This window comes from Bubalus kerabau, chromosome 17, assembly GCF_029407905.1.
Source record: "Bubalus kerabau isolate K-KA32 ecotype Philippines breed swamp buffalo chromosome 17, PCC_UOA_SB_1v2, whole genome shotgun sequence".
In the NCBI taxonomy this organism is placed as follows: domain Eukaryota; kingdom Metazoa; phylum Chordata; class Mammalia; order Artiodactyla; family Bovidae; genus Bubalus; species Bubalus kerabau.
Window position 1 is genome coordinate 39,674,767 of NC_073640.1, and position 26,201 is coordinate 39,700,967.

Sequence of the window (26,201 nt, forward strand, 5' to 3'; positions counted from 1 at the left end):
GGGATCAAACTTTCACTGCAGTGAAAGCTCAGAGTCCTAACCACTGAACTTCCAGGGAATTCCTGGGAATTTGCATCTTTAACATAGCCTTCTAGTTGACTCATGCACACCAGGGTTAAGTATGAATAATCATTTAACAAATATGTTTACAGAGCTGTGTCCTTTTGCATTTGCTACAAATTTCTATTGCTAGCACTTAAATTTATATATATATGTAAATGTTTTTGTTCCTTTCAGAAATTTCTGAAATAGTAATGTGCTTAAGTACCATATGGAGATGGGATCACTGGATCTCAGGATGGTAGCAGAGTTTGTGATAAAGAAGGAATTCGAGGAGCTTGAAAGGTGAGTAGGCATCAGAAGGAAGAGGGTATCATAAGTGCGTGGACCTGATATGACCACAGATGTGGGCTTATACCAGTTGGTTTAGGAGTCAGGGACTGGTGCACAAGGCTTGTAAAAGGGAATGGCTGGGGATGGATTATGTAGAGTAATGACATGACTGAAGTGACTTAGCATCCATGAATGCATGGAGAATATGGGAGAGTGACATGATGAAAATAACATCTCACCATGACCAGTTTGTCATTTGTAATGGCAGTTAATAATGCGTAGCTCATAATATTGCATATTAACTAAACTTATAATTCCAAAATGCTGGGACCTCTAACCAGCCACAGTTGAGGCGAAATTTTATTTTAGAACACGTAGAAACAGTGTAGTTGTCCTGCTGCTAAGCTGCTTCAGTCGTGTCCGACTCTGTGTGACCCCATAGACAGCAGCCCATCAGGCTCCCCCGTCCCTGGGATTCTCCAGGCAAGAGTACTAGAGTGGGTTGCCATTTCCTTCTCCAATGCATGAAAGTGAAAAGTGAAAGTGAAGTCGCTCAGTCGTGTCCGACTCTAAGCGACCCCATGGACCGCAGCCTACCAGGCTCCTCTGCCCATGGGATTTTCCAGGCAAGAGTACTGGAGTGGGGTGCCATTGCCTTCTCCGGTAGTTGTCCTGGTTACTTAATAATTCACTTAAAAACAGATCTCTCCCCCCACCCCGCCCTGAGCCTTATTTAGAGATAATTGACATACAAGAAAATCAGATTCTCAGTAATGGCACAAACTTGGGATTCTCTATATCGTACCCTCAAACACTATCTCAAGTGCCGGTTCACCGCTTGTCATTTATACACTGAATACTAGGCACCAAGCGCTCTGCAGATACACGCTCTCTCTCTCTCAATCGGCCAAATTTCTCTATAAAGTAGAGATTATCATGCCCGTTTTACTGGTGAAGAGGAACCTGAGCCTTAAAGAGACAGGTCACAGCCCGGAGAGTGCAAAGTAAAAATGTACATCTGGGGCTGGAACAGAAGCTGCGCAGAGTTGGGGTGGTGGTAGGGGCAGAACAAGTTGCTCTTGACTCAAGACGGATCCTCTACAAGGTGAAGGAAAATGGGGAAAAGGTGACTTTGCCCCGTCTTTCAGAATTCTGCAGGTCTGTAAGCTGCTTCCCTGGTGGCTCAGACGGTAAAGAATCCGCCCGCAATGCTGGAGGCCTGGGTTCCATCCCAGGGTTGGTAAGATCTCCTGGAGGAGGCGGCATGGCAACCCACTCCACAATTCTTGCCTGGAGAATCCCCATGGACAGATGAGCCCGGCGGGCTATGGCCCATGGGATCGCAAAGAGTCGGACACGACTGAGCGACTAAGGACAGCACATAAACCGACTGAAGAAGAAACCTCTTTCTCAGACAGACGTGTCTCTTAGGCGCCTTTCCAAAATCACGGTATCTGATTGGTGAGATTGGAGGGGATGGGTGATCCAGATTGGTTAGTTTTACCTCGAACCAGGCCGACGCCCCTAGGGTCTGGTGAGGAGTGTGTGGGAATTTGAAATAGAATTCCTCGTTTCATTGGTGAAAAGAAAACGAACCAGAAACTATTCGTAAGCGTGATTGGCTGTTGGCAGGTTGGCCCCGGTAACGGAAGCTGGTGAGGACAGAGCGGGAGGTCGACTTCCAGGAAGTTGTAGTGGAAACCGGAATAGCGGTGGAAAAGAGGTTATCTCAGGCCCAATGGCCACTGTGGTAGCAAGCGGCGGCGATAGAGAAGAGCAAGGAGTTGAGACTTCCGTCACCTATTACCGACTGGAGGAGGTGGCGAAGCGCAATTCCCCGAAGGACATATGGCTGGTGATCCACGGGCGAGTCTACGATGTCAGCCGCTTTCTTGACGAGGTGGGGCCCAGCAGGTGGACTGCGCTGAGGGGGTACGGGCCCCGAAACGCTGGTAGGGTGTGTGGGAGGGAAGTGAGGCCTAGCTGCGGACGAAAAGACGTGCGAAAAGGGACCGAGACCCTTCGAGACGGAGTTTGGTGGGGTTGAGGGGGGACCTTAGGTCTGCGTGCATTTCTTCCGCCATTAAGTGCTGGTACCTTTAATAATATGCTTCTGTCACATATTGAGCACTTACTGTTAGCTTGGTTAAATTTTTGAGTCACCGGTATCACCATTTTACAGAAAGGGGAAACCGAGCCTCAGAGTTTCTCACCTAACAGCCTAGAGTCATTCGAACCTAGGTCTGAAAGCGCAAAATCTCTACTCATTTTTTTTCACTGTTCCTTCTGAAGTAATACCACTGTTTGGTTTTAATTTTCTTGAGAAGAAGCTGGAATGCCTTCTCCCTTCCTACCATTATGCTGCGTTTCTTTTTCCTGTTTTGAGCTGACTTTGAGGCCAGAGGTTATGAGCTGATTTAGAGATTTTTATTTTTGGCTTCTGACTCAGATTGTTACCTCTTTGGTAAATCAAGCATGTGTATTAGGTTTTACAAGTTCTCCTTGAGACTGGTGCAATTGATTTTTTTTTTTTTTTTTAAGAAATACACTTTTAATTTGTTTAACTCTACTGAGGTGTAATTTACATACAATAAATCGTGCATGTTTAAAATGTACAGTTTGATGAGTTTTGACAAATATATTCATCCATGTAATCACAACTCCAGTTGAGAAAGAACATATTCATTACAGTAAAAATTTCCCTCGTGCTTTTTTGCGGTCATTCCTCTCAATCCCAATCCCTGAGGATTTGGGATATTTTAAGTGTAAATGTGTTTGGTGGTTTATTTTTGATGTGTATATTTTTATTTTGAGCAGATTAATAATCTAATGGTTAATTTCTTGGACATATTTGTATAATATAAACCTATTCACCGGAGAAGGCAATGGCACCCCACTCCAGTACTCTTGCCTGGAAAATCCCATGGACGGAGGAGCCTGGTGGGCTGCAGTCCATGGAGTCGCTCAGAGTCGGACACGACTGAGCGATTTCACTTTCACTTTTCACTTTCATGCATTGGAGAAGGCAATGGCACCCCACTCCAGTATTCTTGCCTGGAGAATCCCAGGGACGGGGGAGCCTGGTGGGCTGCGGTCTATGGGGTCGCACAGAGTCGGACACGACTGAAGTGACTCAGCAGCAAACCTACTAACACTGAGAAAAAGTTTTATTTCTCTTAGTTCTCTTTATGAAACAAATATACTAGTAAAAAAAGTTTTCTTTCTGTTAATTTGGGGCCTAGGGCATAAAGCTCTACATCCTGATTCATAAATCTCTAAAAAAAATTTTAAAACCTAAAGTTCCCCCAAAATAACATTGATTTTAATAAATCTTTCTAGTGGCCAAGAAGTTAACATCTTAGCATTTAGTAACTTCTTGTATTTGTGGGGCTTATGGCAGTTAAACGCTTTTAAAAGTGCTTTCCTGTTATTTCAGCCTTGAAGTAACTAATTGAGAGTGAGTTGGATAGTACTGGAAAAGAAAATGGCAACCCACCCCAGTATTCTTGCCTGGAGAATCCCATGGACAGAGGAGCCTGGTGGGCTACAGTTCATGGGGTCGCAAAGAGTGCGACACGACTGAGCGACTTCACTTTCACTTTCACTGGATAGTATTGATCCTTATTTTAGCAAGAATATAAGAAACAGGTTCAGAAAGATTTTGGTCAGGCAACTGATTAGTGGCAGGGTGTGTCTTAGATATATTCCTTGGTTTCTCTTGTCTACATAGCAATGCTTTGGAATTCTAGTCTTCGCTGTACTTTGGTGTATGCCTCGTAAGTTTCCAGTGCGGCTTGTAGCACAGTAAAGCATAGTTCAAAATGGGTAGCCAGTATGGGGTTTTTTGTGGTTTCATTCCCCTCCAATTTCTTCTTGATTAATTCAGAATAGATAATGAACTTGGAAGGAACACTCAGTGCATGTGGTGGTCATTAGTTTAATCTTGAACAGTTACTAGCTTGGTTCACCACGTGCTGATGAAGCCAGAGATATCATAGGTGTGCCAGCATGGCCTTTCAAGCTTGACTTGCAGATCTTTACCTGCAGTTCACCATTCTCACTTACCCTGTTCCAGAGTCTCTGTCCCTGTGTTCTTCTTCATTCCAAGTCAAGTGCTAAGGAGAAAAATGAAGCAGAGAAGAGGACTATGGACATGTATGGAGTGACAGCATGAAGATGAAGGGTTGAAATTTTAGGTATGGTGGCCAGAAATGGCTTTATTAAGATGATGACTAAAGTAAAGATCAGAGAGAAGTTAAGGGAGCTGGCCTTGTGGATATCAGCAGGAAGAGCTTGTTCAAAGCAAATTCAAAGGCCTTGAAGTGCGAGTATGTCCAGTGTGTTTGAGGAACAGTGAGGGAGGTTATGGTGGTTGGAGAGTATTAGATGAGGTCAGTATGATCAAGGTGAGGAGCAGGTCAAGTACAGTTTTGCTGGATTTTGACTTTTGTTCTGAGATGGGTAAGCATAGTGGAGCTGCTGCTGCTGCTGCTGCTACGTCACTTCAGTCGTGTCCAACTCTGTGCGACCCCCATGGACTGCAGCCCACCAGGCTCCCCCGTCCCTGGGATTCTCCAGGCAAGAACACTGGAGTGGGTTGCCATTTTCTTCTCCAATGCATGAAAGTGAAAAGTGAAAGTGAAATTGCTCAGTCTTGTCCGACTTAGCGACCCCATGGACTGCAGCCATGGGGTTTTCCAGGCAAGAGTACTGGAGTGGGGTGCCATTGCCTTCTTCGAAGCATAGTGGAGCAGAGGACCAGTAATATGTGACTTAATGGTTTATTATTCAAGCATCTCTGGCTGCACTGTTGAGAAGAGACTGAAGGAACACCCGAATCTAGTTAGGAGGCTGTGACGGTAACTCGGGCTAGAGATAGTGGCTTAGGCTAGGGTAGTGGTAGTGAGAAGTGTCAGATTTTGGATGTACTATGACGGTAGAGCCAATAAATTTAATGATGCCTTTCTTTTTTTTTTTTTTTAATGATGCCTTAAATTTGAGAGTCAAGGGTGACTGAGGTTTTTGCCTTGCAGGTCTGGAGGAATTGGGTTGCTGTTAGATCAGATCAGGAAGAAACATCAATTTTCATCCTTTTCTTTCCAATCTGAATTCACTTTGGGGCTCCTCCTTAGAAAGAGGGTCCTCATTTGAATATATAGCATTTATAGATTGCTTTCTTTTTTGATTAATGAATATGGTTAGAGTGTTACTCTGGACTTTGAATGTGATAATTTAGAGTTGATAATATAATTGAATTATCTTCTAATAGATTAATTTCGTAGTTTTCAGTCAGTGGTATTGATTTAATTTATTGAAATCACAAATGAAAAACCAAAACATTGCAATCGTACACATCATATTTCTGTTACTTAGTGGTTTTGAAAAAAATTATGTAGAAATGGTTACAATATCTTATGCCATTGACTATGAAATATCGAAGTACATCTTAGCAAGGGTAAATATGATTTTGTGAACTTCGTTTCAGTTTATATTCTTACTACTGTGTCACAAGTGGGAAAATTTGGGAAACCATTGTCTTATGTATAATTAACCATTTCTGACAACAGTAACCTAAAATAACCCATTATGCTGTTTTAAAGCTTTCTATGTACTTTTTTAGTGACTGTTGGGATGAGTGGGTATACTGCTTTAGGATCTGCTTCACAGATGGGATAGCATTTTATTCATTCAGCAAACATTTGTTTAGTGCTAACTCTTCTCAAGTGCTGTGGTACTAGGTCCTGGTAGTATAAAAATAGACATAGATCTGCCCTCTTGAAGCTACTCTTCTAAGGGAGACAAAGCAAAAACAGTCAAATGTTTCCTTCCTGGGAAGGAAACAGGCAAGAAGTTGAGAAAGTAAAATGGCCGTGGTGGGGAAATGTACTTTAATAAGAGTGATCTGGGAAAGCTTCTGTGAAAATGACTTTTCGTTGATGAGAGGGAACTAGCTTTGGGAAGATGAAAGAAAAGAGCATTCCTACGGCATTTGCAGAGTCAAGCAAGAGTTTGGCATGTTGGTGGGACTGAAAGCAGCTGTGGCTTTAGTGTATCCAGTAAAGGTCAAGAATGGCCAAAGAACTTGGCAGGAGCCAGGACAGGCAAGGCTGGGTAGGTGGTATGGATTTGTGAACCATACCATAAGTAAATGGAAAACCACTGATGTGTTTTAACGTGGGGGTGACATTGAAGGAATTTATTTCAAATATATTATTTTTGCTGAAATTTTGAGACTAGATTGAAGGGGAAAACAATACAGAAGGGAAGAAAGGTACTCTTTAAACCCCAAGAATTTGAATCCTCCATCTTCCATGGAGTGCTGCAGTCCATGGGGTTGCAGAGTCGGACATGACTGAGCGACTGAACTGACTGATAAACAGAAATAGAATCATATTGTTCCTTAATCAAGTTATGCTGCTGCTGCTGCTGCTAAGCCGCTTCAGTCGTGTCCGATTCTGTGTGACCCCATAGACGGCAGCCCACCAGGCTTCCCCGTCCCTGGGATTCTCCAGGCAAGAACACTGGAGTGGGTTGCCATTTTCTTCTCCAATGCATGTAAGTGAAAAGTGAAAGTGAAGTTGCTCAGTCGTGTCCGACTCTGTGCAACCCCATGAACCGCAACCTACCAGGCTCCTCCGTCCATGGGATTTTCCAGGCAAGCGTACTGGAGTGGAGTGCCATTGCCTTCTCTATAATCAAGCTTTCAGATCAGATCAGATCAGATCAGATCAGTCGCTCAGTCGTGTCCGACTCTTTGCGACCCCATGAATCACAGCACGCCAGGCCTCCCTGTCCATCACCAACTCCCGGAGTTCACTGAGACTCAAGTCCATCGAGTCAGTGATGCCATCCAGCCATCTCATCCTCTGTCGTCCCCTTCTCCTCTTGCCCCCAGTCCCTCCCAGCATCAGAGTCTTTTCCAATGAGTCAATTCTTCGCATGAGGTGGCCAAAGTACTGGAGTTTCAGCTTTAGCATAATTCCTTCCAAAGAAATCCCAGGGCTGATCTCCTGTAGAATGGACTGGTTGGATCTCCTTGCAGTCCAAGGGACTCTCAAGAGTCTTCTCCAACACCACAGTTCAAAAGCATCAATTCTTCGGTGCTCAGCCTTCTTCACAGTGTCTATTAATTGATTCAGAATAGTAATAGTATGTGTTAGGTGCTTATTATTCTAACAGCTTGCATATAATTTCTTTTTTAATCCACTTAATAGCCCATTTTAGAGATGAGAAAACTGAGGAGCAGAGAATTAACTTTAAAAAGGTCATAATGCTCACTGATACAAGCAGTCTGACCAGATAGCCTGTGCCCATGACATTAGGATTTGCCTCTGTTTTTTGTTTTTTTCATGGCTATAGAATATAGAATTAGGTCTGTATTACAGCCACCTTCTTCCACATCTTAGATGTAATTTGAAAGGGTGGGAATGTGTTAGAGGGAAGTTAGAACTAGCACTTTTTTTCTGGAACCCAGGTAATTTTTTAATTTTTTGAGTAGGTCATATAGGTATCCTGCGCAAAGCCTTCTTCCCATCTGCCCACTTCCACTTCCTCCTAAAGTTAACTACTACTGTTTGTGAATATTTCCAGAGTTTTATTTTGTGCCTGTAAGCAAAAGTGAATGTAGTTCTTCTCATTCTTTTTTTTTCCCCCCACCCATAAGGTAACTGATAACATGCCTTTTCACATAACTGTATATCTCAAGAGTCTTTCCATATCCACATCTGGAACACTTTCTTATTATTCATAGAAATTGTTGAACTGATTCTGACTTACTCAAGCAGTCTTCTATTTTAAGCATTTGGGTTGTTAGTAATATTTTGCTGTGTAGATTTTTCCCCCATCTAAGTCAACTCTATTGAGATCTAACGTCCATACAACAGAACGTAGAGATTTAATATGTGGAGTTCCATGAGCTTTGACAGAGGTCTCACCTGTATAGTCCCCATCACCATCACTGTTTAGAACATTTCTACCATCTGTGTTCTTGTGCAATCTCACACTTTGTTTTTTGTCCTGACATCTTTTAATGTATCTGTGAGATTCATCTATATTTTTTCTATGTGTCAGCAGCGTGTTCCTGTTTAGGGCTTATTATTTCATTGTAACTGTACTAAAATTTAGCTGTTCACCTGTTGACTGATGCTGGGTTGTTTCCTCTTTTTTTTTTTTGACTATTATGAATAAAGCTGTTGTGAACTTTTCATGTACAAATCTGTGTGTAGATACATTTTCATTCCTTTTGGGGAAATACCTACAAGTGAGATTGCTGTTCTGTTTTTTTTCCTTTCTGACTGTACCACATGGCTTGTGGGGTCTTATTTCCCCAACCAGGGGTCCCTTGGCAGTAAAAGCTGAGTCCTAACCATTGGATGCCAGGGAATTCCCATAGCTCATATTTTTTTGTTTTCTTTTGTTTTTGTTTTACATCTGAAGCAGTTGGCAGACTTTTTCCCCAGAGTGGCCCCCTCATTTTACAGTCGCATCAGCAGTGTGTCAGCCTTCCAGTTTCTCTCCATCCTCACTGACGCATGATGTGTTGTCAGCGCTTTTAGTTGTAGCCATTCTGATAGATGTGTGTCGGTATATGACAATGGTTTTAACTTGCTTTTCCTGATGACTAATGATTTTGAGCATCTTCAAGGGCTGATTGGCCTTGTGTGTGTCTTATAAAGTGTGTGTTCAGTCTTGCTCATTTTTAATTGTATTGTTTTCTTATTACTTACTTGAAGGCAGTCTTTATATATTCTGGATGCAAGTCCTTTCAGAAATATATATTGTGAATATTTTCTCACAGTCTGTATTTTGCCTTCTCGTTTTCTTAGGTGTCTTTTGAAGAGAATTTTGGTGAGATGTGTATATATACATGCACATATATGTATATATACACTCATTTGGTATATAAAACATTCTAATGACTGGATGTGGGCTGTGGGGTTAAAGAGTCTTGTTCAGTTTCCTACTTTACTCTAACTTTAGGAAAATGTGCTCTGTAAAGACCTTTTCACATCTGTTCAAGGGAGATTATAGTATGTACTCCACAGAGTTGTTGAGACAGTTAATTTAGGTAATTCATACAAAGATTTATCATGGTACCTGATATAAAAAGCTGCGATTCATGGGGTCGCAAAGAGTTGGACACGACTGAGCAGCTGCTCTGCTCTGATCTGATGTTGTTTCCTATAGCATCTTTTGAGTGCATCGTAACTAGCACATGCCCTGAAGATGTAAAGGTGAATTAGATGCTTTGGACTTGCCAGGAAGATGAGATCTGTGCACAAGCAATTGTTGTGCATGGTAGAGTAGTCTTGCTTTAGGAAAGACAGAATGTGGGCTCTGCTTGGTGCCACCCCCTGAAAGCTTCAGAGTTTGACTAAGCACAATTCTTACTTTCTCCAAGGCTGGTCAAATGAAAGTGCAATTCAGTCGTTATATAGCTCGTGGAATTAACAAATCTGTAGCAAGTGTGCTTTATTTTCTCAAACAGGCCCATGTGGCTAGTCCTAGGGAAAGCTAGAAATAACATGAGGCAAAATTTAACCTCCAGCACTGCCCAGGTGAGCTGCCCTGATCGACACTTTGACTTTGGTGTGTGTATTTGTGCGGCATACATGCCAGCGAGGCAGAGAGGGGGCAGGTGGGAGTGGAGGAAGGCACCGCGAGCGCCCTCTAGATCTCACTGTGTTCCAGGTTCTGTGATATTCAGGAATATGGCCATGAGTAAGACAGCCATGGTTCCTGTTCTTAGGGAGCTTATAGTTTAGTGCAGGAAGAAGACATTAAATAAACAATTGCAGTTGTGATAAACACCGTGAAGATGCCTAAGGAATTGTGAGAATCTGTAGCAGTAGGGCCTAACATGGTGGGGAATACGGGTGTATCATCTGGTGCGGATGAGTTACGTTTGGATCTGCAGACCTGATATTTAGACCCTGAGCAGTTGGAACTGCCAGAGTTACACCCTTTCTGGCAGCCATCAAGTTAACCTCTCCTAGGTGACATCCCTGCCTTACTAGGTTCTTTCTAATCCAAACGCAAATACCTATGGACCTGCACCATTTCCTGCTGTTCACCACCCAGGTCTCTTATCTTTCTTTGAGTTGTCAGACTATTTTTTACGAAGTAGTTTTTATCCTCTCCAAAACTTTAACCTCCGTATCTTATTTTGATGATTAGTATTCTGCTAATCTGTTTGGCTAACCTGGCCTAATTTTGCAGCTTCCGTAATCTTAATGTTTCTAGATTTCATTTTCCAAGTCAGGTGGTCTTTAGCATATCCTATTGTTCCATTTTTATTACATCACCATTCCATTCACAGAGATTTTTTCCATTCACAGAGAATTTGTGTAATTTTTTTCCCAACAAGATTTTTATTCTGTAACTGTCATTCTTCACATTCTCTTTTATGTCCATCTGTTCCTTATCCATTCCATAGAATTAGCAATCTAGAAGTATTATTTTATGTTAGCAATTTGTCCTCTTTCTTTTCTGTGTTAAAATATAAATTTTCTGTCCTCCTTTCAATAATACTTAGTACATGAACTTAATGAAAAGCTGAAAGATTTCCCTTGCTCCCTGCCATATAGTTCGTGAATTTACTAAAACCCTTCACAGAAGAACATCACAAAGTTTCCTTTGTATCTGTAAAGTATTTCATTTGATTATTGCTGGACTGAAATAGAAATGAATCCATCACAGGCATTGTTTCATCAATTGAAAGTTTATGATCTTGACTGCCATATAGTTTATTTGAAATTTTTGTAATGTTATTTAATTGCTTATACAATAAAAGCTAAGACAAGATCTATTAGTCTTAAAACATAAAGGCTGTCAAATTCAGAAGAATCTTTTTTTGCAGATTCATATGAGATTTAAAAGTAAAGCAGAAAAAAATGGGAAATGTGTACCACCTTATGTTAGGTCTACTTAATAAAAACAGGGAGAAATTTATGACTGTGTGATAGATTTGAATAGCACTGGTAACCAATCTAGTTCACTAACCTCCAGACTCTCTTGGTCTTGTTTTATTTTGCTATGATTCAGACAAAAGTAAATTTTTGGGTTATGTTAATTATAGGTATGTAAACCAAGCTTTGTATGTGTGTGTGGTAAAGTACACATAAAATTTGCCATTGTAACCATTTTTAACTGTACCATTAGATGCCATTAATTGCACTCACAGTCTGTACAACCAACACTGCTATCTATTTCTAAAGCTTTTTCATTTCCCCAAACAAACTTCATAACCATTAGGCAATAACTAATCTACTGAAACCTGTGGGCCTAGAGCCTGTGCTTCTCGGTAATTGCGGGCTCATCAGTTGTGGCGCGTGGGCTTGTTGCCCCGCAGCATGTGGAATCATCCCAGACCAGGAATAGAAAAGTCGTCTTTCCTTGGCTTTCTTGACTTTGATATTTTTGGAGATCACGGGCAGATCATTTTGTAGAATGTCTGTCAGTTTGCAGTTTTCCTAGGTTTCCTCATAAACTCACAGTATGCATTTTTGGCCAGAAGACACAGTAATTATGTAGTGTTCTCCCCGCTGCTCCTGTCACAGGGTATACAGTGCTGGTTCATCCCATTGCTGCCATTTAAAGGAGAAAAGGGAAAAGAGGAGGGCAGCAGGGGAGGAGCTTTTACATCAGTTAGCTTTTTAGAGAGCCCTTACTTTAGTAAATATCTTTTTCTTGTAGCATCCTGGTGGAGAAGAGGTTCTGATGGAACAAGCTGGAGGAGATGCAACTGAAAGCTTTGAAGATGTAGGCCACTCCTCAGACGCCAGAGAAATGCTCAAGCAGTACTACATTGGTGACGTGCACCCGGTAAGAACCAGCCGAGCTAGGAGTGCTTGTAGAGAGAAGCTATCTAGCAGCCACAGGTCGTGATGAGGGAATGAATGACTAAAGTGGAGATTCATTCAGCCCAGCCATCAGGCTAAATTTTCTCCAAAATCATCCAGCCTTACTGTGCTAAGCTGGAGCTTCTTGTTTGTAAATCAGCACATAGAGTATCTCTGAAAAGGAACTGATTTTGGAAGTGGGTTTTTAGTTGATTAATTTATTTGTAATGAGGTTAATATCATGATCTAAAATAGTGCTTTGATTGTTCTTGCAAATTCTTTGCTAAAAGTGGTAACTGTGGACCATGCCATTCTAACAAGGGACTGTGATGTGCTCAGAGTCAGGGATGCAGGGGTGAGGTCAGGGGTAGTGGGCAGGACCTTTCTATAGACCCTGACACCTCCTAGGGAATTGCTACCAGAAGGTAGTCTCATGTCCCAAAGTTAGAAATAAGTACATAATGAGAGTTTGTTTGGATGTGTCTTAAAATATTGTTTTCCTCTTTAAACAGAATGACCTTAAACCTGGAGGTGGTAGCAAGGTAAGAAGTCCTCTATTTCTCTTGTGTTTCAAGTGTTTATATTTCTATTTACTCAAATGGAATTACTTTTTTTTTTTTTTTGAAGTATTTTAACGAGAAATGTTTACTTTTCCCTCCAAGCAAAAATCCCATTTTTCAGGAATTTGCATCCAGTACCATCTCAGAAAAAAGTAGTGGAGACCTGAACAATAGGAACATTTCGTTCAGGCCCCTGTTCATTTTTTTAAAAAATTGAAACTCTAAAGCTATGACTTGTGTTCTTACATTCAATAGTATAGGTGATAATAATTGCTTCTGTGTTGGAAAAAGAATTGGAAAGTTGATTTATTCTTGCAAGTCTTAGAACAAGTTGTAGACTGGAATAATTGAGTAACTGACTGGAACAGGCCTTTCTGTCCACATTACCCTATTGTCTGGGCTCAAATAGGTCTACACACCCTTCCCATTCACTCGGTGATACCATAAAAGTAGAAGATTAAATATTTGAAAACTTTAATGTGTACTGCATAATGTACCAGGAAGAAAATTTGAATGCCTTTTTGTTTCCCACAAGCTGGATGCCTCACTTCCCTTATTCCCTCATTTTTTTTCTCTTTTCCTCGACTCTTCTACTCTCTTAATTTAAAGACGCAGCACTTAGTTGTCACCAGAACTTCTTGGAGGCAATGCTCCTTCCCCTTTTCCTCCTTCTAGCTTCCCTTTCCGCATTAAGCTGGAATTACTGAACCTGTGTGACAGCAAAGTTGGCCAAGACACACGGATTCTTTCAACTCTAGAGGTTGCTTGACAGATTCTGCCACCTGTTCCCCCACCATCCAGAGTGTTTGTGTAAATTAGCTCTTCCATCTCATTGCACTCTGCTACTCTGAACTGTTGAATTGTTTATAAAGGGGATGTGAAGTGGTTCCTTAAAGGCTTTGCGAGCACTGGTAGTTTGTCCTCCCCTCCCAACACATGTACTATCCATTCTTGAATCTTCACTTGTGTAATTAGGGTAAAATTTGAACTAAGCAATGGCTTGTTTGGTATATTGAACATGTCCAGAAACCATTGCTCTCAGAGGTCAACATCTGATTTGAGGGATATGCCTGTTTGTACAGGAGATGTACCTTAATTCAGGAACCATAACCCACTTGTTCATAGCACCCTGAGAGCACTTTTTATATTAAAACAAATAAAATCCGTGAGGGGAGAAGTTCCAGTGTCCAGAAGTCTTACAAATTGCTTCTTGTTGCCATTTTTCTTCCTTGCTGGTATAGTATGTAGTTAGGACCATCCTTAGGAATGGAGAGCAGTGTTTTTCCAGTTCTGTTCCTTGTACCGCCTGTATTGGAATCTCTTGGCATGTTTTCCAAAGTGCGTATTCCCTGGGCTTCCATTACTACTACTGATTCATGCTGTCTGGAGGTGGGAGTTTGCATTTAAAGTAACCCAGGTAGCCAAGCGCCAGACATTTGGCTGAATGACATGCCCATCTTTTCATGTGAAAACTTTTAGGGAGCTTTTAATCCTTTTCTGTGGAAAGTGCTGTCTGCCTTCTGTAGACCAAAGAAGTAACTAGAGATGTCTCAGATAAAACTATTGAGCCTTGAACTTTTTATAAGAAGTAAAGGAAAAGAAACGCTTTTAACTGGTGAGATTTGATGAAATTTGGTAAGAATTTAGAAGTCTCCAAATGTAGTTTGGCCCCAGCCCAGCTTAAATTAAGCAGTGATTAAGGGCAGTGTTTTCAAGGCTCTGTTTTCCTCATGTCTGCTGTACTCAAAGTCTGCAGTCTCCTTTAAATAGAGAGTCTGATTGTTGAGTGTTTCCAGTCACACTGCTGTACTTCAGGCAGACCAGCCAAGGGAAACCTTTGGGAAAAATTTCAAGACCACCTACATAGGTTGTCATAGAGCTTATATAGTCCAGCCTGATTTTAGTTCCAGAAAGAAATTCTTGAGCCTTCAGATTTATTTCTTACATAGGTTCTAAATAAGCCCTTCTGCATCTAGGCTCCAGCTATCTCTTTTCTTAATTTTTTTTACATTTATCATGAAGAAGTAAATGTCAAGTTCATTTCATTACTGTGCTTTCAGTTAAGGTTTCAGAACCTCTGTAAAGAATTGATTTTTTTTTTTTTTTTACAATGCCTCATTTAGAGGTTTCTTCCGCCTTATGGACAGAGTTTTCATTTCCCTTCTTCCTTTATTTCTCTGCTTCTCTCTTCCCTCCACAACTCCATACCTCTTCCCCGTCTGAAACTACCTCCGCACCCCTGCAAAAAAAAAAAAAACTTTTTTTAAAGCACCTAAAACATGCTATTCCCAAGTGCAAATCAGGAACTTTCCCCAGTTTTTTAGAAACTGCTCTTCATACTACTTTTGCTTTGACACTGATGGTCACCATTGTTTCCTTGTAATGCCTGAGGTTCAAGACCCTGAAGTGTTTGTTACAATACCAAAGCTTAAAAGCTTAGAGACTGCGGATGTTTTTCTTACCTGCTTCAGTTGAAAATAACTAGAATTAAAAACATTTTTCTCTCTTAAATCTCTCTTCAGCTGAATTAGTCCCCATGCTACCAGTCTTCTGTTCACATTTGAGTTAACATTTTTCTTGTCTGCTTTTGAGTTACGGAAACTCACCTTAGAAGCTGTTTTCTGTGCCCATTTGCCTGCCTACTGTGCTGCAAGTAATCAAGATACATTTGTGGTCAGTGACGTCTCTTGATTATGCATTTAATTCTTGGTTAGAATCTTGATCAGTCAGAGTCTACCTTTAGTTCAGGAGATAAGGTAACATACAGATGCGACCTGACCAAAAAATGTGATACTGTTTCATTCATTTATTCAGAAGGTATTTTCTAGGTTACAGTTCCCAACTGCTTCACTAGTCAAGTCTCATTGCAGTGAATAGACCCAATAACTTGACCGTTTTTCCATTTTTTGAATGGGAAGTTTGTGGTGTACATGGTTAAAAATTCAAATAGTACGAAAAAGTATACTATAAAAATGATTCCCATCGCCAGCTGTGTCTCCCAGGTTCCCTTCTCCTGAGGTAGCCAGCTGCCATTTTCTCGTTTACTCTTCTGAAGAGATTCTGTGCATACATAAATGTAAATGGATGGGTGGAAGGCAGATGGATTGACCAACAGACCAACTACCCCATCCTTTAAAAATCTCACACATGCTGTTCTGAGCCTTGCTTCTTTCTGCTAAAGCATTTTACCTTAGTGACTGTTCCCTATCAATTTATAAACATCTTTTTAAGCAAGTAAGGTTGTGTCTATAAAAGCTTAGCATGTTTCTTAAACTTCATTTTTCAACTTAAGAAATTTAACTTGAAATCTAGTCAGTTCTGTCTATATTAGAAGTAATTTGTAAATTACATTTAAAGGCAAGTACATTTTTCTTTCCCAGGTGTTACAGACTTTTGTTATACAGAGTTTTCTATTATAGTTACATACAGGAACATACATAATGTTCCGTTTACCTTCTCTTTTATGAGAGGGAAACTAAAAAGAACATGTACTTTATAGTTTTGTGATGTAGTTGGTTGTGTCATACTAAAAATTTCCTTTTAAGAATTGTTAAATATTCCATCATACCTACAACCCAATTTATTAATATTTGAAATGGATATGCCTTTGGATGACTAGTGCTTGGTATTTATCAAAGAATTTTGTTTGGTTGTTTCATTGTTGACTGTTTACCTAACATTAGTTTTTTGTAACATAATCTTTTGAAATAAAGCAGACTGTAGTGGCAAGGTCACTCTTGAAAGACAAAACACCCTTCTTGAGAAATCTCAAGGGTTAGTGTCTCTCCTTGTAATGCTTTATTTAGGAATGACGGGTAGTTTTGCAAAACAAGATGTCAGAAGGACAAGGGTAACATCTTTTTCAAATCAGCCCTCCAGTGTGGTGATAAGTAGAATAGTCTCTGAGTGTTTTAATTTTTTCCTTCCGTGTTAACTTCTATATCTTGTCACAGTGGGTTCTTGAGAAAGTCGTGTAGAAATTTGTCTCAGGGTGTTTTGCATGTTTGCATTTGCCCTTATGTACAGGGAACTATTTTTTGTATGATTGGGCTGACCAGGCATTTGTGCTTTACGAGACAGTAGTTGTTAAAACTGTATTCTCATCTAGAAAGAAATCTTAGTACATTGGAGCTTCATGAGAAGGCTGTCCTCAAGATCCATACCCCATGGCCATGAATATATTGACATCATGTACTTTCAAAACTCAGACTTCCTAGATTGTACAATGAACCTAACGTTAGAATTCATACAGTGATAGCTAATGTTACATAGTCTTTTGTATTCTGAGGGGAGAACCCTTTGCAATAGTTTGAAGCCCAGAGTTCCCGAGTTATTTTTCATGTTTCTGGCCACATACAAACCAAACTATTCTAAATAAAAAGCTACAAAAACTACCAGGCTGCCCAAATACTCATTAAAGTTGTTGAAGGTGTCCTGTGGCTTAAAATCCACTTCTTCCCATTTTAAATACTTGGAATCCTCTAGGAATGGCAAATATTCAATTTAGGAATTAACACATAAGCTTCTTATATACCTTATGTTTCCCTTTTATTTAAATCTCTGAAAGTCTAAATATAAGCTATTTAGGCTTGAAGTATATGTATAATGCCCTGTCTATATATTTGAATGCCTCATAACCATAATTTTGACTCATTGCTTCCTATGTATATTCTGGTGACAAAATACACCATTCCTTAAGAATGTGTTCTCCTATGTTTTTTTCCCTAAACAGGGTTCATATTGAAATCACCCCCCACTGATCCCTAAATCCGTTCCCATATGTTTGCCAGTTATGAGATTTCTTTATCATTCCTTTAACCACATGAAAGCATATCAGAAGAGCATCTGTGAGATCGAAGCATCTCTTTGTGGTTGTGCTCCTTCAGTCTTCCTGGATGTGGGAGCATGGTATTAACATTTCTCTAATCTTTAGAAGTCTGCTTTTGTAGATTTTGCTACAATGCCTTTGGCTCAGAGAAATGTGTTGAGTTAATTGAATATGACTTTAGAATTCAGGTTCATCTGATCTGAGCTTTTCAATTCACAAGTGAGGAAACTGATTTAGCATGGAGCCCGAAGATACCAGATGTAATTTCAGTTATAATCAGCATTAATAAAAAGGTTACTCAAGAATTATGAAATATTTCTGTTGTTTAGTATTTATATGTATGTGCATGTATTTATTTACATATTTATTTTATGAGGGAATTAAAGCCTTAGTGAATCTTGAACTTGAGGAACCACCTTGTTTAAACAGTTAATTTCTGTTAATTTCGAATTAAAGTTAGAGTAGACTTAGAACGATGTGGTTGTTGGGGAGTGTATTCCAGACTTGTTGGAAGAGAAAGAAAACATGGATGTTAATTACTTGAGAAAGCTTTTTGTAGAAGAACTCTGGACTTGAACTGCTCTTCTGTAACTAAAATCATAGGGTATTGTAGTTATTACTGTCTGTGCCAAAGATGGAGACCAGTGCCTTCTCCTGACCAATCTTGCATGTAAATTAACATGTGGGCAAGAACATAAGCAGCCAAGATATGCCTGAACACCCACAGGGGTAAATTAAAGTCAATCATAAACTGTAGGAATTTCACCTAAGAATCTGTTAGACTCAGCACAGAGCTCTGGAGTGGAAATGAGAACTGTGCACGGTGAGAACAGAAAGGTAGACTCGAAGAAAGATTCTGTGTTAATAGAACTTTTTTCTTTTTAATTTTGTTAAATTAAAAATAACTTTTTTGGCTTCTTTCTGAAGTTGGCTGAGGCACTTGGCTACCATGAGCAGTGTGCCTTAAACAACTCTTTCATTTATAGTTGATTAAAAGCAGAGTAACTGTCCTTTGGCATTTATTTGGCTGTCAGTATTCTAAAGAGGATATGCTGCTTTCTCTTCTCTTTCCTCCAGTGTTAGGGTGGTAGTTCTTTTTGCCTTCAGGGAAAGCTTGATCTTAAAACGGGTTGAGGTACTTGGTTAAAAGGAGGAATGAGCAGTAGGAAGGAAGGATGGAAACCATATATATTTAAATTTAAAAAAATTGCTTGTTAGGAACTATTACCATTTCAGTGTATTACGGTCTCGGTATGTCTCCTCTCTTCCCCGCCCTCTTTCTTCTCTGGGTTGCTTACTGCATTGTCTGAGGTTCACTTGAGTTAGCACACACCCAGTGCTTGTGGTTGTAAAAGAAGCTAAAAACTACTAGAGAATTCCTTTATATGAACTAATGGCTTTTAATGTTTTTATAGGTTAAGCTAAGTGATACATATATTATTCATTATGCTCTCATGTAAGCCTTTCAGATTACCTTCTTTTTTAAAAAAATGCTAATTCTACATTTTTTGTTTTATAAATCATTGGTATATTTGTGGATAATGAAAGCATAAAAGACCATGGACATTTTATTCATAGAATTCAATCATTTTTCGGTTACTGCAGTGTAATAAATGAGATGCAGACACAACCGTCAGTACCACTCCCACCTTTCAACTCTGCAAAACATTTGCTGTATTTCTCAAAGATTGACAGTAACATGTTTTAACTAGCCTGACTCATTCTACTCAAGGAGAAATGTCCCAGATTGTTATTATCGAGATCGCAAAGAAATGTAATAGTAAAGTAATCAGATTTATCTAAAACTTTTTAGAGGTTTTACTTGGCTGTAGGTGAATTTCTTTCAGGTTTGAGGCATGGTCTCATTTGAATTACAGTGTTCTGGATATAGGAAGCTAAAACTCACCTCATGGTCTGCTCTAAAGTATCTAGGCCAATATGTATGTAGGGTTGTTGGAATTCTTGGAGATTACTGAGAACTGTAATTATGTGTTCATACCCTGGCATACTGCTGACTATTGGCAGAGATGATCTTTCGGGCAGCAGTAACCTATGCTAATGAGTTACTGTCCTCTGGCGGTAAGTTAGCATGCTTTTTTGTACTCTACAACTAATTAATGAAATCCATAAGTTCATTTGATGTTTATATAAATTGAATTTAAAATTTTGGTATCAGCTTTATTAAGATGTAATTCACTTTTCATCCAATTCACCTATTTAAGATGTATAGGTCAAGGGATTTTAGTATATTTAGAGTTGTTCAACCATAATCACAAATCAATTTTTGAGCATTTTCATCACTCTAAAAAGAAACCCCATAACCTTCAGCAGTCATTTTCCGTGTCCCTCCAGATCCTCTTCTCCCTGCCCTAGGAAACCACTGATCTACTTTCTTGCCTTTTGGTTGCCTGTTCTGAACATTTCATGTAAATGGACTTATGTAATACATGGTCTTTTTGTCTGGTTTTGTCAAGTAACAATTTCAGGGTTCATCTGTGTTGTCACTGATGTATCAGTACCTCTTGATTAGTTGCTGCCACTTTTTTAAAAATTTATTTTGGTATTTTCTTAACCCTTCCTGTTTTCGGTGTGAAATAAGCCCTAAGGTCTCTAATCTTAATTATTATGATTTCAGAGAGTAAGCAAGTTTTCTTCTCTAAGTCACAGATCAGTCATCTGCATGCTTTTGAGCATTTCCCAGTTGATCTCTATGTTACGACAGAGGAGTTTTTATTTTTTAAATATGTTTTCAGGAAATGTGATTTTAACTACTGCCAGTGGCAAGCCCAGCTAAACTAGGCATATCATTGTGACTGCAAATTAGTTCATTAGTTTATTGTAATATAGTTTGTATCAATGGCATTTTTTTTTCAATAAATAAAAAGAATTTAGGTCATTTCTGTATGCTTTCATAGTGTTCTTTACTAGAGAATGCCAGTATATTATCAGAAAAAGAATTGCCCATCTTCCCATTACATATGGATACTTGCAAACATCAAATTACATGAAAGATGAAGTTGTTATTTTAGTTTCATAGTTTACATGAATATTCATGAGAAGTTTTATATACTCTGTGTTAATCTATTTTTGTTTTGTTTGTTTTTAAATATGCGTCTTCTTCAGGAACCTCCGAAAAGCAATACGTGCAAAAGGTTGGTATTCCCTTAATAGACTTTCTTATGCTCCAACATACTATGTGGCAAAGAGGTTCCTTCCATAAATATACACATGTAACATAACTTAAGAGTATAGTTCGACAGCTCATTCTTTTTTTTTGGTCAAAATTACTGCAAATCAGTAGTCTCTTAGCTTTAGCAAAATTAATTTTCCAGTTTCAGTCATCTTGAATAATCTCAAAAAAGTTCTTGCCTTGAGTAGTTTTTAAATCTCATTGTGACATAAATCAGAGTCATACGTGGTAAGAGGCAAGAGTACATGGACAAGTACTACTCCTAAGTCAGACCCACAGTCTCTGCAGCTCAGCCCAGCTATGCAGTTTCCACTAAAAACTTATTCTCTTTTAATCCTCACAACACACCTATAATGTGGGTGCTGTTATTACATTTTACAAAAGAAAAAAATTGTGTATTGCAGTCATATTCAGGAGTTTGAGTTTTCTCAAAGGTTTACCTAGTAATGTCCCTTGCAGTAATGTTGCTAATACAGTAGTGGTAGCCCTGAAAAATATGCATTTGTCATCCCTTAAATAGTGTCTCTGCTTGAGATAATTGTAGAATCCTTGGCTTATAAAAATTTACAGAGATTATATAGAGCTGTTTCATCTTTCTGAGATCACACTTAAGGCATTTCATAGAAAGAGAAAATGTGTCTTCGCCCACCCCGCCCCTATAAAAGTACCATGTCTTTTTTGTTTGATATGATGGTCAGAATATTTTTAGAAAGTGGAAATTAAAGGAAACTGTTAGTAAATTCAGCTGATTTATACTCAGCCCAAAGTCCCATAAAGAATTTGAAAATATAGGCCATAAACTTGCTGTAGACTTTTACAACACTTAAAATTGGTTAAGAATTATTATGTAGAATACATAAAGAATTTTTACAAATCAATTAAAAAATAACTTTATAGAATATGAGAAAAAGATTTAAGCACCTTACAGAAGAGGAAGCACAAATATGAGCATATTAAAAAAAATATTTGATTTCATTTGTCATCAGAGAGATGTAAATTAAAATCATAGGGTATATTTCACACCTATTGGCCAAAATTAAAAATTATAAAAATAAGAAGAGTTGTTTAGGAAGTGAATTACCAATATTCTTAGGCCCTGTTAGGGTCTTGAGGAAATGTAAATGGGTACGATCACTGTGGAAAACAGTTTATGCATTATCAAGTAAATTTAATAATATAGTAACTTTTGATCCAGCAATTCCATTTCTAGGGAGATATATATATATATATATATATATATATATATATATATATATATATATACACACACACACACACACACAAACACACTCAAGAAAAATGTGTATACATACATACCAGTGAACACATTACGGGAATGCTCATAGCAACATTATTCAAGATATTAAAATATTGGAAATGACCCAGATAACCATTCATTAGTAAAATGAATGAATTCATTCTGGGATATTCACACAGTGGAATACTACAAACCAATAAAAATATAACAGTCACAGCTACAGGCAATAACCTGGATAAATCTGAATGAATAGAGTTCTGTCTTGTGGGCAAGAGGTTGTTGTTAAACCTGTATCTCCTTTGCTGCAGTATAGATGCATTTCCTCTACTTCTGTTCTCAGTGGTCATAAAGTTACAGAGGATTATCTGAGGACTGATGGTCAATCATTCTTAGTCTTTTGCACTGAAGGCTTTATCTTCTGTGTTTTGTCAAGGGTCCTGCTTTTGATCTCTTTTGCCTCTTGGGCTGCCCTGGAAGGTACCTGAAATCATTACTCTTTTGGGGAGATTACTTTTATGTTTCCCTGTGCCATATGGCTGTTGTACATACTGACCAACTTGCTTGTGTCTTTAAGCAAAGCTACCTGGCTGACATTCTAAACTTGGCGAGAACAGCTTTCTGCCATACTTTAATGTACAAGTACTTGGCATGTTCAGGCAAAAAGAATAATTTTTATTATTGAACGGCAGCTGGTTTTTGTGGACTTCAAAGCCTTTTAATACTAAGACTGCGGGCAGCCAGGTCATTTGGATTAAAACTAGCAGTGTTAATTAAGTTCTAATAGCGAAGAAGGATGTTTTTTTTTCTTTTTTTGACTGTGCCATGTGACTTGCAAGATCTTAGTTCCCCAACCAGTGATTGAACCCAGGGCCACCGCAGTGAAAATGAGTCGTCTTAACCACTGGGCCACCAGGGAATTCTCTTTATTTTGAGGAGAATAATGACTGTCCTTAAACTGAGGAGAATTTCTTTGCAGAACTTCTTAAGCCGGCTACCATTTGCCTGACTTTATTAGCACTGTCAGTATGTTCTCTGTGTGTGCGTGTCTGTCCTTATTAGTGTCCAAACGAGGTTAGGAATCAAGCTGCTTGACCAACTTCCCTTTGTGATCTTGGGTGCAGAGCTTGTGTTTTCTATGTGTAAGAGGAGAATAATAATAGTACTTATTTCATAGGATTGTTGTGAGGATTAAATTTTAAAAATATATTTGGGGCAGATACAATATCATCAGCTATTGTATTAGGTATCATTGGTTCTACACTGATAATTGTATACATAAAATGGTGGCCTTTTCCTGTTTAAGGATGTTAATTGTAGAATATGTGAAAAGGCTTGAAGAAAAATTTAAACTATCTGTAATCCCATAACCCAGAAATAATCATTTATGTCTTTGTGAAAACATACTGAGGTGTGTGTGTGTGTGTGTGTGTGTATTATCTTTTTTTGGTATCATGCTGTATGTTCCATTTTTAGTCCTTTTAAAATTATTGTTGAACTTTCACTTTAATTAAAATCTTGTGTTTTTGTTTTTTTATCCAAATCAAAATTCTTTGATTTGGAGACTATTAAATGTGAAAGTATTTAAATACTTGAATATTAAAATGTGAATGTTGAATGATAGGGAATATTTGGTATGAAATGTTCACAATTTTATTGCTTTTTTCCCCCTTGAACATCTAGCTACTGGTCGTATTGGATCTTCCCCATCGTGGGTGCTATTCTCTTAGGTTTTCTGTATCGTTACTACATGGCGGAGAGCAAGTCCTCCTGAGGAGACCTTGTTGAAGTCTGGAAAGCATTTCCACTTGGGAGCAAGAACTAGAGACTTATTTGGAGCCTGCAGTGGTGCCCTCTTCTCGAGTCCTGCCATTTGTATTCTTACCCCTTGGAACCCAGACGGTTGGCCAGACGTCCACCTCAGCTCCACGGCCGAGTCCAAGTCATTTCTCAGAGCCTTACTCTCAAAGCACCTGCTCATTTTTCCGTATTGTTGCCTTTGTTTCCTCTCTTTACTCTTTTCCTTGAGCGCCTGTATGTTTTAGGACTGTCTTCTATGATTACAGTCCACATGTCATTGTGGCATTCCCTTTGGTAAAATTGCCTGCTTTCCAGTGCTTCAAACGCACACTAGACATATTTAACAGCGTGTCACGTTCTGGTTTTGAAGCTTTTCTTTTTCCCTTTTTCTTTTAAGTAAATGTTCCTATTTTTTAAATTATGACTTAATTTTATTATTTATCATAAGAGCTTTTAATTCATGGCATCAGGTTGCACATCTATGACTTAAAATGCAACTGCAGAATTATCCTGTTCCTTGTTTGTATTTGTTAAAACTGGCCAAGTGTAGCAAGGAGCCCTTGCCACCCTCTAAGGCATCAGATGGTGGTGCTGGGCAGAACGCTGCTTCCCTTTTGTTCATTGGGAGTGGAGAGAAACAGGGAGAGGGAGAGATGAATTAGGGTGACAGAGTGGATTCACAGTAATCTTTCTTTTGAAAAATATTGAAAAATACTACTTTAAGGGCAAGAGTTCAGAAGAAGCACTAAAACTTTCATCCTTTATTTTGATTTGGCACCAGTTCCTAACCATCTTTTTTCTTCTTTTAAAGTTACCATCTTTTATGGGTAAAATGCAAGTAAGTGTATCTTTAGAGCTTTACAATTTTATAAAGGATTTTGCTGTTTTTTTTTAATTAATTGGCAATTTTTTATCTCCCATTCTTTAAAAGTAAGAGACTCCAAATTGATAAAAGACACAGTATTTGATCTTCTGTTTGCCCCAGTAAAGTAACTCCCATGGTAAAGCAGCATTTGGAAGCAGTCTGAGAGTGGGACAAGAGTGTTTTCCACTTCATCTGTATTTTACCTCCATGGCTCCAATTTGTGGTTTTGTTGTTTTTCCATTGAGAGGGGGGAAAAAAAGTGGTAGTTACTTTTTTTTTTCCCTTGGATAACTGTTTCCGTGAGGAGTAGGTTATTATTCAGAATTATATTACTGTTTCTTCTCAGTTCAGGCGTTTCTCTGGCGAATTTGGCTGTTCTCTTCCTCTCTGGAAGCACCTGAGGAGACCGTCCACTGGCAGTTTTCTGCTGACGACTGTGGTGATTCTTCCTCCCTGTCCTTTGAGGGTGACCAGTCTGCTCTGAGCCATTGTCACGTACAGCAGGGAACCGCGTGGTTCAGGAAGGACCATGGTCACTGCTCAGCGTCTGCTCCCCTCTTCCTGCTTGCCAGAGACTTGACAGGACAGGAAGCTACACAGCAAACCAGTGTCTGCCCATGCAAACTGCTTAAGAAAAAGTTCAACCCAGGTCTCGTATCCTGTGATTTAGCAGTTGAGCGAATTCAGAATTCATAAAAATAACATTAACCTGGTAATTGTGCACTTGGTTATGACATTATGGAGTAATTTTAGGGGATTTCTGGCCAGCTTTTATATGTCAGGGATGTGGGTTTGACTTTAAAATTTTTATCATCTTTAGAAAATATTTTGTATGTATTATAAGATGCCAATTTAAGACAATTTACTGAAAGAAAAATCTTTGATGATTATGTAACAGAGGTGGTGTGACTTGATTACTCCTCAATTTGAAGGCAAAGAAGGGTTTCCTTGAATAAGAATTGATATTTAATTGCTGTAATCATTTAAGTCACCTGATGACATGGGCCCACACTGGGGTAGAAATGAAGAACAAAGGAGTATTGAGGAGCTGGAAAAGGGAACATTCAAGCTAAAACTAAGCCAGAAGATAACTTGGATCAATTAAAAATGTGTTGGCAGTCCCCAAAATTGAATGGAAAACATCTGGCTTAGAAGAAATATTAAAGAACAATATTCTTCAGTAAAATTTGTGTTTTTTGATATTTTTTACAGTAAAGACCACTGCAAAAGGTATGTTTTTCTGTTTCATATTGGTTGTCGTTTCCTGTTTACATCTGGACTTGTTTTCATTCAGAGCCAGAGGAAAAGATTTTCAGACTTTGTCTTAGCCAGCCATGAAATCCATCCAATACCCAGGGCTCTCTTTTGATCTGCTAATGTGATGTCACTTTATGTTATAAAAACCACTTTTGGGTCCACTTATTATTCTGCTGCCTACATAAACAGCCAGGTGAAAGGTAGAGCTTGTGTGAGAGCTTGCAGAGGTTTTTTTCTAAACAATAAAGTAATACAGTATATTAGCCAAATCTA

General features: G+C 39.0%; 1 protein-coding gene across 1 annotated transcript; it reads left to right on the forward strand.

Annotated features, from left to right (window-relative positions):
* Positions 1-236: 236 nt before the first annotated feature.
* On the forward strand, positions 237-24,224 carry LOC129630783 (cytochrome b5 type B). The gene is made up of 6 exons (XM_055551265.1): positions 237-345; positions 1,966-2,233; positions 12,028-12,156; positions 12,686-12,715; positions 20,685-20,713; positions 23,690-24,224. Exons 1-6 carry the CDS (start codon positions 272-274, stop codon positions 23,778-23,780), a joined length of 621 nt encoding a protein of 206 aa, XP_055407240.1. The 5' UTR covers positions 237-271; the 3' UTR covers positions 23,781-24,224.
* The last annotated feature ends 1,977 nt before the right edge of the window (positions 24,225-26,201 follow it).

Bases quoted from the DNA above. Each gene is read 5' to 3' on its own strand.
- LOC129630783 (XM_055551265.1), top strand. From the start codon at position 272: ATGGAGATGGGATCACTGGATCTCAGGATGGTAGCAGAGTTTGTGATA. The intron at 346-1,965 runs GTGAGTAGGCAT...GGCTGTTGGCAG, and splicing joins GAATTCGAGGAGCTTGAAAG to GTTGGCCCCGGTAACGGAAG. The intron at 12,157-12,685 runs GTAAGAACCAGC...CTCTTTAAACAG, and splicing joins ACATTGGTGACGTGCACCCG to AATGACCTTAAACCTGGAGG.